Genomic DNA, 15,416 nt, shown 5'->3' with positions numbered 1-15,416 from the left:
ATTTCCTTAGTAGGCATGTTGAAAATGTTACTGCTTAGTTTGTGGAATTTACATAAACTGGGGCATTAACTGATATTTGCATTTTCATTTAGGTTTTTGTCTTTCTTTTTGTATTTTTTAAATGAAAAGTACAATCTCATTAAATCTGAAATATTTTCTTACAGTGATCCGTATGTGAAACTTTCACTGTACGTAGCGGATGAGAATAGAGAACTCGCTTTGGTGCAGACAAAAACAATTAAAAAGGTAGGTGTCCATCCTTAATTAAACTTCATGTAAGTCATAATTTAATCCAATTAAATTAAGTACTTTGGCGCTGTAGAAGTTTATATTTTAAGTTTGGCAGTATTTTAATTTTAAACATCTCCCAGTATTAAATCTATAAATTTAACATAGAGCAAGCTTTTCAGTATTAACCCAGGATATCCATTCTGGCTTTTAGTTAAATGATTGTAAAAGCAATTTTCTTAAAATAAGTATTCTTAAAATTAGCATTTCTTTTTCCCTGCAAAGAATACAGTAAGACAAGGATTTGTTCTTGTTGGCTTGTTGTTTTTCATGAAGGCATTTAAAATAATTTAAAATACATTTAATGGAATGGAGTGGTTTGTGCAATTGGTAGACACAAAAGGAATGGTTTAACTTGAGACAAATATTACCAAAGGAAGCGAAATATTTTGCTTAGTTACATGAGAACAAGTGAAAATATTAATGAAATTATACATTTATGTGTATCTATTTTCTAAATCTTCATTACATGATATCATTAAAGATGTTTCCATAATTATATTTTAATTCATCTATCACCATGTTTCCCTGTATGTGTGTATGCGTTTGTGTGTGTGTAAATCTAAGTATTTACTCCATATTTGGGGCATTTATTGAAGATGTAGGTTTTTTATCCAAAGTACTGTTATCTGTGCTTCAGTATTATTTATCAATTACTACTATTTTCCCGGCACCTTTGGGGGGCAGATAGTCCAATACTTTGTGTGATAAGCATTTCCTGGGGAACAGGATGGCTTTAAAAAATGCTCACTCTCCTGCCATTGTGCAGACACCTGAGCTCCCAGACCGGGTCATTCTCTGTAAGGAGCAGCCATTGTAGCTCGTCCTCCACCTGGCTTTGTGAGTGGCATTAAAAATCTGTTTTGCAAACAAGAGCCTGTGTTTTGATTAGTGGGGAGGACTCCGGCGAAGCACGGAGGCCATTGTTCCGGGTGGCAGGCGCTGTCCCTGCTTCAGCCGGCAGCGAGCTGGGGGCCGCGCCTGGGAGAGCCGGCGCCCTGCAGCGCAGGCGAACCGGGGGGGAGACCTGGGCGCCCGGACGCGGAGGGAGCCGAGAACCACAGCCTCCACCCCACCCCCCCAGCCGAGACTGGGGGTACCAACATGACTTTTCCTGCCCGGGGCGGGCCGCCGCCTCCCTGCTCTCCCTCCTCTCCCGCCCAGCGCGCCTGCTCTGCCTCGCTCGCAGCCTCCCGGTTAGTATTTCTGTGCTGCGCGCGCTCGCTCGGTTTGCTTTCGGAACTGCTGTCCTCCTCCTTCCTCGTGGCCGGCCGCCTGGTCCTTCGTGCGCGCTGCGGACTCACGTCGGTGCGCTCGACCCTCTCCTGTCATTTGCCTCTTGCCCCGTGCCTTTTTGGGCAGCCCGCGTCCCGGACTGCATCCGCCCCCGGCAGGCCCGGTCCTGCCCTGCCCCTCCTGCTGCCCGCCTGGCACCTCTCCCTTCTCCTCCCCTCTCTCTCTCTCCCTCTCCTTCTCACTCATTGTATGCCCGGCTCCATTCACAGGCAAAAGTATGAAGCCCCATCCTTTTCAGATTGGATTCCCTCTTGAGTTGTGGGCGGGCAAAGTTGCTGATTTTTTTAAAATGCCGGTTCAGTGTTGTGTGAATTCTGTGTGTGTTGTTTCTTGGGGTGCATTTGTGTTCTATCTGTGCTTCTTTGTGGACTAGTATGTTAAAGGAATTTGATTGAGAAAGGCAAATATGGTTCAGCCTAAAAAATACCTGTAGCCTTTGGTGAGGTGGTGATTTTTCAGTCTGTACGTAGGATTTTTGAGGGATGTATTTATTTAAGAGTATTATGCATGTCCAAATGCATTAACGTGTATATATGTATTCTTGCATAGTATCTGTTTCATCTTAGTTTCAGAGGATGCTTGGCAGCCCATCTTTTGTCTGTACTGAGGACAGAAGTATCTGTTCCATGTCCTTGTGAGATAGATATTTAGATTGGCATGGAGATGGGTGGATGGATGGTCAGAGGAATGGATAGAAGGATTGAAGGATAGGGAGGTGAAGATTTTAAACACCGGTTATTTTGGGGGAAAAAATCCACTTTGGATTTATAACTGGCAGTTTTTTTTTTCATGCATTATAATCTGATCGTCATTATTGTTCTTTATAAAATACTCTTTATATTTCAGTATTTATATAAATAGCGAATACTTTTGCCTTTCCCCACCTGCTTCCTTACTCTCCGAAACAGATTTGTGGCAGGTCGAGAGAAATGAATTCATTTCCTTCTTGATGAAGTAATCATATGAATGTGAATTTCTTGAAGAATATCTTCATATTTTTCATGATGATGGCTCTTTGTAGGTCCCTGACATTATTCCTTCTGGTTGATAGCATGCAGTTTATGGTTTCTTATCTATGAATTATCTGTTTCATAAATACATCCCTTCCTCTCTAGTTTGGTTTGTAGAATAGTTTCAAATAATTGACTAAATGCTTTTTATTGCCATTTTGAATATCTCTTAGCTATTATTTTTAATCTCAAAAAAATGTTGAAGCAAATACGTGGATTGCATTGTACTAGTAACTGTTCATGTTCCAAAGACTGTAAAAGATATTACAAGATAATTTCTCTTCCAGACCCTGAACCCAAAGTGGAATGAAGAATTTTATTTTAGAGTAAGTTTTTCATTTTTTTGATAATAACTATTATTGATAACTAGGTTGATACCACAATAGATTCATACTGAGTAAAAGCTGTTAAATTTTTATGTGAAATTCTTTTGAGAAATGGCTGGGTAGCCACCTCATGTGGCCTAAGGTTTCAAACACTGCCTAGTAGCAGCAAAATCTGGACTTGTTTCATTTTGGGGGTGTTTTAGAGAAGTAAAAAGAAAAGTTACCCAAGTACCATATTTTAGCTTTTCTACTCAAATTTTTCTTTAAAAATATGGTAAAATATAATTAAAACAGTAGCTTAATTATTTCTATGAGACACGGGTTATGAATGATTTTAGAGGTAAAATAAAGCAACAGAGGCAACATGATTAAAAAGAAGCCTAAAACTTACCAGTCATGTTCTAGTTAGGAAGGGAAAGTTTTGTAATTGAAACGTGTATGTGTACAAGTGTTAATATAAAACTATTTCTGGACTATAAATATCACTGAATTGGGTAAAATTTCCTCAACCTTGTATGTTTAACACCTAGAAGAGCTATATGTAGAAATGACAGTTGTGTGAATTAATGGAGATTAATTACTATTCAAGGAGTTTTTGTGGTGGTTGCTGTATTTTTTTGTACGAAAATTTGGGAAATACTAAACTGCTCATCTGTTGGAAAGTTTTCTTTTTCCCCCTCTTCAAAATGAATATACTTTGCCTCTATAGCTGTGATATTAAAAACTTCTTTACCTCCAGAAAGGCTCCAGATGAGATCTTCAGATTAGTGTAGATTCCCAAAGGACAATACTACCATTAGACCCATTACATTAGGTCCTGATTTCTTCCTTTCAATCACAATAGTATTTTACGTGCTCCTAACTTCAGTCACTATCTACAATATCTGTTTTCTGTTATGTTCAGAGCTGAAATACGGTATTGATATTTTAATACTTGGTGGATCCTATGTATAGCCTCTATCAGATGCATTTTAAATTACTCCGTGAAGGACTGAAAAGCTAATGGGGGCAGATAGATGTTGTTGGCCCTTAGTTAAGTCTCAAATACAGCTTTCCACTTGTAAAACTCCGAATGACCCAGACTGCTTTCAGTTTAACACCTGGGCCACATTTATGTAAATTTTAGTGCATCCAAGATTTTGTCAACTTATCTTGGCTATAGCAGTTTGTAAACTCTGTTTTTCTTGGCTTTAAGAAAAGGGGGGGGGGGGGGCTTTGTTCTATTCATTCCACAAATCTCAATTGAGTGCCTACTGTGTGCTGCTCCTTCCAGGGCCTGTGTGGATGCATTGGTCAGCACAACCTTCACAGAGCTTCCAGACAGATCCTAGCTAGATCCCCGTCCGTCTGCTTGCTCTGTCACTAAGCGGAGGGCAGGCCAAGGGGCCAGAAGCCCATGACTCGCTCCGTGCTGTACTGTCAAACTTTATTTTGTTTCACTTTCCATGGTGAAGCAGTAGACCTGAATCCCATCTCTGGCTCTACCACTTACCACCTTTGTGACCTTAGAACTCCACCTGAAGACAGACACTAGCTGTGAGTTCCTTCTCTCTCATGAAGGAGAGAGAAGTCCTCACTTGATGGGGTTGTTTTCATGCAATGATGTAAATCAGAAAGCTTAACTACCAGGTATCCCATGTGGTTGGTACTTAATAAACGATAAGTGAGCCTGAATGATGATTCCTGCCATTTTGGTGAGGTTTTGGTAAAGAGAAAGAAGCAAAAAGACACTGAAAGCCCCAGGAGCTCTGACCCCACAGTTGCTGGAAGTTGGGACATCTTTGATTTCTTTGTTCTCTCTAATTTCAAAGCGTGGGCTCTGAGACAAGCAGGTCAGACCTGGTTGGGGCCTCCCGGTTGCCCCACATATTATTTATGGGCTCCTGGGCAGGTTACTTAACCTCAGAGTCTCGGCTCCCCATTTGCAAAATTAGGAGGACAGTTATACACCATAGGCTGCTGTCAGGATTAGATGAGGTCATGTGTTTTTGATATTTAATAAGGAGATAGTGCCCCCAAAATAAGTATACAATAGTCAATAGCTCCTTTTACTATTCTCTTCATTTTTGTCACTGCTATTCTCATTATAATTATAGACCTAAGAGATTTCCTTGGGCACAGACCTTTGTGAAGATGTCACCTTGGTCTCCATGCGTTTTGTAGGGGAGATACAGAAACTCTCTAAAACTATTTAAAATTTTCTTTGCAGCCAAGAGCATCTTATTCTTCTAATATGCCTAAATATTAGGCATAGAATAATCCAGAAATCAGTAATAGAAAATGTGATTTAGTAGACACAGGATTTCTAGAAGAGTAGCAGTTTAATTAGATGACACAGATGATCTAGGTGCATTATAAAGCATTTCATTCTATGTCTCTTATTTTATCCTTCGAGTTATTTCTGCCCATCTTTTAAAATACTATTTTTGTCCCCTTTATAGGTAAACCCGTCTAATCACAGACTTCTGTTCGAAGTATTTGATGAAAACAGATTGGTAAGTGGGTCCCAGTTCTTGATTTTTTGCTTCATTTTTTAAAAACTGAATTTTAAAGCAGCATCTTTCAGAACTCTGTTATCTGTGTTGTACTTCTGCTGGTACATATGCCCCCCCTCCAAGACTTTCTTTGCCTATTATGAGTTTATGATTCTAACAAATATATTTGTATGGATAGGACAGAAATTTTATTTGTATATGTGTATGTTTTCATCATAGTCAATAGTAGTGACCATCACACTAGTGATGTATCAAGCCAGACGCCTCTGCTCTTACGTTGGGAGTATGCAGTGGTAAGCAAACCTTCAAAGAGGCCATCACTCATGTAAACAAACCTTAATATAAGCCGGAATACAATCCTTTCACCCATTCGGTCGTGAATCTGTGGTGATTCTCTTTGGGAAAACAAAAAACTAATTAACAGTATATAGCAAAAAGTGAATCTATATTTAGCAGGCAAAATTAAGCAGTATTTTAAAAATGGTACTTTCTCAAGGGAAGTTTGTGGAAAGTACCTTTAAAGAACCAAAGATATGCCTGAGGCATAAAACTCATAGAAACATTTTATATATACATTGATAGATAAGATGTGGACATGTTACATATCTATCTGTCTATATAATACATATAACTAAGATTTCATTTTAAAAATGGAATTTCAGCATCACATCTGGCTTTAAAGCATTTTGGCAGAATCAACTAACTAGAGTGTATTCATCAGGTACCCACAAACCAAGTGTTCCAGCTATGAATATGAACATTATCATGTTCTGTGTAAGCCTTTAAGGAACTCTCAGAAGTGGTATTAAAACTCTCAAGTTTTCTGTTGTTAGTTGTATCCAGATTTACTTTCCATGAAACTTGTGTATATTTCTTGGTTAAAAGGAGTGTCCTTATTAAGAAAGAAAAAAAAAAAGAAATAGGCAAACCATAAAATAGACTCTTAATGATAGAGAACAAACTGAGGGTTGCTGTAGGGGAGGTGGGCGGGGGAGGGTCTAGATGGCGGATGAGCATTAAGGAGGGCACTTGATGTAATGAGCACTGGGCGTTATACGTAAGTGATGAATCACTAAATTCTACACCTGAAACTAATATTACCCTATCTGTTAACTTACTAGAATTTAAATAAAATCTGGAAACAAACAAAAAGGAGTGTTCTTATAAACCCTTCTTGCTGCTGATTTCAGCTGAAACTCCCAAGTCTTTTGAGTAGCTTAAACTTAATATAATAGTTTTGGAGGAGTCTTATAAGGCATCTCATTTAACTCTCTGTCCTTGCACATGAGACAAGGGAGGTCTGGAGCCTTTACATAATTTAAACACAGCACCCGGTGGAATCTGCTGTTCTCTTAAGTCCTCAGGCCAGTGGTGGTGAATAGCCAGGCCTTTTATGCTTATTATAGACCTCGGGAGTGTAGTTAATCTCCTGGGCTTGGTATTATTCTCCAAATTAGAAAGCCAACAGATTCTGGCCTACTGTACCGACGCCTTTTCTGTAAAAATATACGGGGTCTTGGTGGCTTCACGTTGAACTCAACGTTTTATACCTTGGGTGATAATGAGTAGTACCAAATAACTAAATCACTTCTGTGTGTATAAAGTTATTTTCTTGTTAAATGGAATGAGAGATTCTGATGATGGTGCAGTTCTTAGCACTCCATCTCCTATCCAGCAAATACTGAATCAGGCAGTGTTGAGTAGAGTAGAAGTCAGTCCCTGAAGACTCATATACATATACAGACTACATATACATACATATACAAACTAATCCTTATTCTCTCATTTATTGAGTATAACAACACGTTTCCAAGGTGGAGAGGGTCAGATTTAAGGGAAAAATGCCTTTTGTCAGATGTGTTATAATTCATTATTTTTTTACTAAGAGAAATTTGCTGTAAAAAAATTTTTTGTTTCCATTTCTATTACTAAAATATGACTGCTGTTGAGATGACCTCTCCATGGATCCCAAACTAGTCTTCCAAACCCAAAAGGGCTTTGAATGCAGAGCTCTCAGAAATCATGTGTGAATACACACTTTATCTGAAACATTGTTTTATGATACTAATACCTAGCTTTGCCCCAGGCTGTTTGCGGAGTGTTGTTGTTGTTGTTGTTGTTGTTGTTGTTGTTGTTTAACCAGTCACTGAAAACTGGTGGTGGTATTTGTTGCTTTGTTGGCTCTTCCTCCAGCTAAGACCATACATGACTACAGTGGTACTTGGTGGTTTGAGCATCTCAACGAACTAGCTTCCATTTCTCTCATGGAGATCAGTTTTGGCATTTAAAACACATGCCTTTGGAACACCGGTTTGCACGTATGTAAACACGGGGTTAATCCTCCACCCTCAATTCTAGAGCTGTTGACAAAGTCCATGCTTTGTGGATTTTAAAATAAACTTTTTGTCACCCTCTGCAGCTTTTGGTATTTTCCCCTCCCATTTTTTACTCCCTCCTAAATAAGCTTCTGTGTTAAATCACTGATGTTTCTGGATCATGGAAAACCGTAAGCTTGAAACACAGAGACTATATCCAAGTTGACTACAAATCTGATGACAGTTTTTTGAACATGGACCTTTATTACTCGGGTCCTTTTTGGCCCTTCACAAAAATGGTAAGATTCCGTGCTTGTGATAATATTGCTGACTTCTCCCTGAAAAACAGCTCTGGGCAGCCTTCTTTCTGTATGGTATTTAAGTTAACTCACTACAAAAACCACATTCACACCCTTCCTCAATTTTCCTTCCTTTTCTGGTGGGGATGGGGGGGTGGGTGTGGTGATGGGTTTTTCTCCTGTCTGGCATATAGGAGAGAATGTTTTCTCCAGCTGGGCTCCTTTTCTCTGGGACTTCCATGTCTGATAGTCGTATTATGAGTGAGATCGCCACACACACACCCTATTAAATGAAAAAATACAGTAGTAGGAGGCAGACAGCTAACTGACCCTGTTGTAAGTTGTAACTCCCTGCACTTAGCTATTTTGTTACTTGTAGATCATGGTCTAATTATTTAGCATTAAAGGGACACTCATTCTGTGGGGTGTGGAATCATATTTATAGTACCTTTTATTAGTTTGCATTCCGTCGTGGTAGTGTGGTGATATCATAAATAACAGAGAAACATAATATCGGATGCTTGTGAAAGGGTTTTCTTGCAGCCAGAGCATTTTTCCTTGTCGTTCTTTGGTTTGCTAGGGGAGGCGGGGGAAATACGGTGTGTGTGCATGTGTTCAATGCCGGCTCTCCGGCATTGGTTAGAGAGTCCGAGTGCCCTGCCTCGTTCGGAAAGAACTGTCCCGTGAATTTGATGCGGGCTAGATTTATAGCAGCATGGCTTGGACTGTGTTTGCTGCCTTAGTCAGCTGTGAGAGCTCCCTGCTGGGGCCACTCCTGTCTGATGGAAAAGCAGCAGCTGGGAAGGTGCTGTTTCAGGCTCTTGCTGTGTGTAAAAAAAAAAAAAAAAAACTGAGAGCGCGAGAGGGGGGAAAACTCCAGTAAGTGCACAAGCTGGCCTTGGAGGGGGAGACCGCGGTCATGTGGTTCTGGCCATCCTACCCTCTGTCACAGTGCGGATGAGAGCTTTTTGCTCTTACCCAATCATGCCTGGAATGCCGCTTGCCACTTGGGTTATTTCTGCTATCTGTCGCTCCTGGTGCCGCAGTGCTAACGCTTTGGCAGATGGGACACTTTTTCTTGGAGTTTGTGTCTTCAGTTTTTGACTTCTGGCAGTGCCGGGCTCGTTGTCGCCGCTCGCCCTCTCCCTCCCTGCCCCCCTGGGCACCATGGCCCATCGGCTTCGGTTTCATTTTGGCTCTGGGCGCAGCAACACAGCCCCCGAGTCCGAGATCCTAGACCAGGAGAGGGAAGAGGACTTTTTCATGGCATTCCACACGCTGCCGCGGAGGAGCGGCCCGCACCCCTTCGCCCAGCAGGGCGCGGAGGACCGCGGTGGCCTGCAGGAGGCCGTGGGCGCGCTCAAGCGCAGCACGTCCATGTTCATCCCGCAGCTCCTGGGCCCGCTCGACGCGCGGCCCACCCGCAGCTCATCTGTGCAGATCTCCCTGCAGCGCAAGGCGGCCGACGAGGCCCCCGACGCGGGTGCGCCGCCCGAGGGCCCAGACGGCGACGCGGGCTCGGCATCCCGGGCCGGTGGCCCGGAGCCCCCGGAACCCGAGACCCCCGGGAGCTCGCCCCCGAGGGCGGCCCGGGCTCCGGGCCCGCAGCTCAACGGCACGTGCGGCCGCCGAGTGCCCGGCCTTGCCGCCTGCGACGGCCGCGAGGAGGCCGAGCCGAGGGCCGCCTGGGGCCCCGAGGGTGGCGGGGGGCTGCGGATCCAGCACCGCGCCTCCAGCGCCGACGTGCGCCAGGTGAGGCTGACGCCCTTCGGGGCCGACGGCCAGAGCAGCCCTTCGGCAACGGAGCCCAGGCGCTGGTCCCTGCAGCACGTTCCGGATGCTTCTGGAAGCTCCGGGAAGCGCTGCTTCGTCTTCCAGTTGCAACAGCCGCAACCGGGCGCTCCGGGGCCAGGCGGTGACTTCAACTTCGGTTTCACCGGCACGAAGGGGGACAGGCTGGTGAGGTACCCCCGCATCCGGCTGGAGAGGAGCACCTCGTACCCCACGCAGCCCCGCGCAGAGCGCGGGAGCCCCACGGAAGAGCGGGGCCACCCGGAGACGCCGCCTCGGGGCCGCAGGGGGGCTCCCGAAATCCACAGGACCAACTCGGTGGAAAGGACGCCACAGGGGCAGGGCTGCACGTTTAAGATCAGGCAAGATCAAAATGCGGGGCAACAGCACTTCAGAATTCTCGTGACTCGGGGGCCGGAAGAAGCCCCCCAGAATCCCGAGGAGAATAACGCCAGCAGCCCTGGTTCCACGGTAGCTGGCGCCCCGGTAAGTTGGCGTGCGTTTGCGTGTGAGCGCCGGGTCTGAAGGGACTGAGCCAAGGCCAGAAAGCTGCTTCTGCAGGCTAATTAAAACAAACTTCATCCTCCTCCTTTCTGGGAGTTTCCCTGCTTCAGGCCATTGTAACAATGTCTGGCTGAGTTCTGGGACCGTGATTTGTAGCCCAGTATTTGGTAGAGTCCCATAAAACTAGTGTTTAAGAAGACACTGTGTGTTTAGACCCTAAAAGTCAAATAACTGTTTTGAAGATCCAGATGATCCCTGCTCCCTCCTTGTCCCCTTCTGAATAAAAGAATTTTAAAAAATTTATTACTTTGAATTAATCTGCCGGTGCCCCAACATGTTGATCTCAGAAATGCATTTAAGAGCTGCTTGCTTTGATGATGTTTCATTTAAAAATAACCAATTCTCATAAAGGTGAGAGAATGTCACAAAACTTGAGTCTAGTCTCTTAACAATTAAGTGCATGGCAAGTTTGATCAGTTCTTCCTAATGGCCCTTTTGCTGTGGAGGATTGACCCTTGTTGTTATATAATTTATTGTCTTTGGGTTTTTGTCCATTAAGTAATACTGAACAAGAGTGGTCACCCTTGTGGGGCAGTAAGAAATGTATTTTTGAAGCAGATTGGCTTATGGACCAGGGCTAGGCAAAACTGCTTGTTAATGGTCAGATTGCGGAGGTCATGCAACTTAACACTGGCCACTTGAACGTCTAACTGGGAGGCTGTATATAGACTAGTAAGTGCCCTGTCTCCAGCTGTGGAAACAGGCACCCTAGGACAGATTTTGGCTTTTATTTCTCCTGTGTTCTTGCTCTCTCCCTCTCGGTGAAATGGAGTACAGAAAGACAGCTGCTAATTTCACCAAGCAAATGATGAGTCTGCAGCTTTCATGGCTTATAGTGGGATGAAAAGTTTTATCTGTTAACTTTCTTTTACCTAGTAATTACCAGCCACTGAGTGCTCTACCTAAACACCGAGCGCCTTACATTTTGAAATGGGTTTTTTCCCCCTGGATTTATTTGAAGACCGGTTTGAGGATAGATCGTGAAACATTAAGGGAACTTTTTGTTTGGGTTTTGGTTGTGCGTTGAGACTTTTCAAAGTGGATGACTGAGTATTAGTGTGGAATTGTATCATCTTTTATTGCCGTGTGTTGAGAAATGTTTTTGGCTGTTCAAGTGAACTTTATCACACTGCTCCATCATTGGTTTGCACCATTTTGAAGGTGTAATCCGATGCTCAATGCAAGTATTGTATCTTTCTTGGTGTTCTATAAATGTTTCTTCTTCTTTCTTTTCCATGCATCCTTTTATTACCGCTAACGTTTTTTTTTAGGAAATGTCTGAGTGCTTTGTCTTGATCTGAACCGGTTTATCATTTTTATATAATAGTACAAATTTCAGTAGAATTTTGATATTATAATCGTTCTAACCTCCACCCCCAAGAAAGTACATCACAACAGTTACAGGCTTCATTGGGCAAGACAATTTCTTGCTGAACTTGGACCGCCTACCAGCTGAGGTTTCATAAACAAAATGCGTTCCTAAAGTTTTGGTAACTACTCAATGATATTACCAAAAACTTAAGTCATTTTGCAGTTAGATGTTGAAGACAGATGTGTTTATATAACTAATGTCTCATTTGGCTTGAAATTTCTAATGTAATTAGGAAACAAATAGGATATACTAAAACTGATACGTACTTAGATACAAGGGCCATTCTCAATTGAAAGGACTGTGAGAGCAGGAAACAAGTATCTTTCAATTTGGAAATTTAAGGTCTAGAATAAAGAGCCTTTCTTGAGAATAAGTTCTCTGGTGCGAATTTCATAGGTGTAGTTCTCCTATGTGAATTTTGATACACCTGTGGTATTTTTGTTCATGGACATAAATTCGTAAATGGTTGGTAAGCAGCTGGGGTTTTTTTAAAGCAAAAACTTTTTTTCTTTAAGAGGCAAAAGCAAAACTCGTCACATCACAGAACTGTCTGCTCCATTCAACACTTTGTACGTGTTTCATATGGGCAGGGGTGTTAAGTCTAGGCGGCAGCTGCCCTGGCCTTATTTATCTTGAGGGAAAACATTCACTGGGGCGTCTACAGTCTGGCTGCCACCAGGCTTTTTTGATGGTTCACATATCTGCTGCTTCAGTCAGAAGGGTACTTCATTATTCGTTCACGTGAAAAATTAATGAAAATTTGTTGCAGCCTGGTTTTTAAATGACATCAGAAATGTTTCTCGATTGGGCAAACCACTCAGGCTTCCTTTTACACATGGGCTCCTATTGCACAGTCTCTTCTCTGCCTCAGACCTTATTACAAGGTTACCCTGTTGAGTGTTTTTCTGTGTCTCAGGCTGCCTCCCAAACATCCTGCCATGAATAAATCTCAAATGCAACATGACTTCAAAAAATGTCAACCAGCTAGATTCCTGGGGAAAAAAAATACGTTTCCACGCATTAACCCCCTTTGGTGATGGTTTTCCATCTGGTCTGGCCACCCATTCAGGAAAGCAGAATTGGTTCTTGTCATCCGTTAGGATATTTCAGAAAGGGCTTTAGGACTGAGCAATTCCATTTGTGGCGTTATTAACAGTCATTTCGTGAATGACTTATTTTCTTAGTTTTTGAAGTTTTTGAGGTATTTGGTTTGGTTATGGACTGCTTCACTGTATTTGAGTTTTTCTGAGGAAGTTAGATCACCATTTCCCAGCATCGGTGCCCCCTTTCCAAACAGTCTCAGGGATAATCACTGCTAGGTTCTGCATTTTACAAGCTGAGTTTTTGGATCCCATTAATGTCATGAGGTGTTTCAGGTCCACTGTGTATATAACATTACACTGGATACTTGGAAGGTTTCTGGGGCTGTCTTCAGTTGCTTGCTGACAAAGTTTGTAATGTAAACAGGGGGAGGAGGGCCAGTGGGGGCAAAAACAGGTAGTCTCCCACCCACTGCATATACCAATAGGGAAGGGAGTGTTTCTCCTTTACTGCTACCCTAGGTTCTCTGCATTTTCCCTGTGTCCTCTCAGTGGACATCCACTTTGCAGAAGTAGTGTACTCATCTCTTGGGCTTAAAAATTTATTTTACTAAACAACAAAAGAATACCCAAACTCTTTTTATTTGGAGGGGATTTTAATTTGAATCTCTTTTAGAGACGATGATTTTACTGTACAGAAACACCTTGACACTAGTACTAACTGGTGTCACTTTTTTACCCTAAAAAAATAATTCTCTGAATATATGTATAAACCACCCCTTTGTTTAAAAAACACACCAACAGCAGTGTGATGAATAAGAAAACTACTATTTCTTTCATTCACTGGGTTTCTGATTGGATTCTCTAAACATTATTTTCCCTTGAATATAGTAACAACCTCTTAATGCGATCGTATGAGAATATTCCAATACTATGTAACAAAATTTCAGCATTTTCATGGATGCTTTGATTCGGCATTGCTCAGGGTTGACACGGATAAGAGTTGCTTTTTACAAAGTCTCTCTCTAGTACTTCACCATTTGAAGGATGCCTTCCTTTATTTCACTTGGTCCCTGTAACTAACATCCCATTGCGAAGGCATTGCCTCGCTCAGCCTTGCTTGCTATCCTGCGAAATAGTGCTATTTTTCTATTTCCGATGAAGGTACATGATAGCTTCATTAGATGTGGGAACTAGCATATTCTATCACTTTGTGTGTGCATAATGGGAATTTAAAAAATATCTTTAATAAAAGTCTGTGTAGCCAAAAAGCAGTTAAATGCTTCCAGTGATGTGACATTTTTGCTGACATTTTTGAAGATGGTACCTCCAGTTGGTGCTTTGCAGCTTAACAGGGCCGGGGGTTGGGGGGGGGGCAGTTTTGGAGACCCGCAGAGGCAGCTCGGCAATTTACTGACATGTCTCAGGGGAGTTAGAAGCCTTCTCTGAGCTTATTCTTAAGTGAAAAATGAGGATAAAAATCTCCAGCTCTCCCAGGTTTCTGGTGAGGTTTAAATGAGGGAACATATGTGGAAGTACCTGATCAGTGTTGGGGTTTTTTCCTTCTTTTTTTTTTTTTTTTTTTTGGGGGGGGGGTTTTTCCTTCTTAACCGAATAGTTGTAATATACAAATCTTTCTTTGAGGAAGGTAATCAAGTTAACTCTGAACATCAGTTTTGGATCAGCATCAGGCATAGCATGGATTTAAGGCATACCTGGAAGTATTTAATAACTAGCTTTGATATCTCATCTGTCCTAAGTCTGGCTGTTGGATAATCAGCATCACAGATCCCAAACACCACCTGTGATGATCGGTCCTTAAAAAGACTCAAATTAATTGGTGAGCTATGGATTGTAGAAAAGGATCTTTAATTGTATTTGCTGTATGGAATTTTGAAACTTTGAAACTTACATTTTTACCAAATCATTTTGCTGTAACATTTCCATTGGTTACGTTTACGTTTCCCTCTTACAGGTTGAGGCTTTTGAGCAGCAATCTCATGTTATCTGTACAAGATCTCCACATTGTGTGATTGGCAAATGAGGGTAGTATTTGTGCCTTATCAGATACTGCCTTTTGGAGGGTTTTCATAAATGCCGCAACTGCTGCTCTTGGCCAAGCCTGGAGCCAGAGTTCCTAGGCATTGAAATTAATCTATAATTTTGTAACACATGTTAATAAGAAAGTTGTTATTGCTACATAAAAGTTCACAATACCACAGGAAATTGACTCCATGTAAGAATTCTCTTAAAATTTAATAAATGTTGGGTGTCTGTATAGTTGATGGTTTAAAACTAATTGAGGCTAATCTGAATGTTAATGTATTTGTATAACTGGAGATAATGAGGCATATTTTTAATAAAAATAAGCTCATATTATTGCTGAGCTAGATTACTGCCCTTAAATATTTTGACTTTTTTTCCCCCCAGCTCTTAATGATACTACCAGGACATTTGCAATAATGAGGAAAAAGCAGGAAATTCACAGTGTCGAAACTATTGATTAAATGCACGAATACCAGACTATCTTAAGTTTCCACTATACTTGCCAAAAGAAGCTTGGGAAGCCTAGTCCAGTCTAGTGATTATGAGAAATTTAGTATCCTGTCTTCGGTCGTCC

At 42.0% G+C, this 15,416-nt stretch overlaps 1 protein-coding gene across 9 annotated transcripts in view; it reads left to right on the top strand.

The window, feature by feature from the left end:
- NEDD4L (NEDD4 like E3 ubiquitin protein ligase) overlaps positions 1-15,416 on the top strand; it is a 332,582-nt gene that overhangs the window by 185,451 nt on the left and 131,715 nt on the right. For 5 of the 9 annotated variants that reach the window (XM_078060261.1, XM_078060259.1, XM_078060260.1 and 2 more), the window contains 3 exons: positions 165-246; positions 2,882-2,920; positions 5,362-5,415. In XM_078060261.1, coding sequence (XP_077916387.1) covers positions 165-246; positions 2,882-2,920; positions 5,362-5,415 — 175 coding nt within the window. Of the gene's footprint in view, positions 1-164; positions 247-2,881; positions 2,921-5,361; positions 5,416-8,746; positions 10,307-15,416 lie in introns of those variants that run through there. The other 4 variants (XM_078060256.1, XM_078060255.1, XM_078060258.1 and 1 more) reach the window with 4 other exon arrangements.

This window comes from Halichoerus grypus, chromosome 13 (genome assembly GCF_964656455.1).
Source record: "Halichoerus grypus chromosome 13, mHalGry1.hap1.1, whole genome shotgun sequence".
In the NCBI taxonomy this organism is placed as follows: Eukaryota; Metazoa; Chordata; class Mammalia; order Carnivora; family Phocidae; genus Halichoerus; species Halichoerus grypus.
This window is presented reverse-complemented; position numbering and strand designations above follow the sequence as displayed.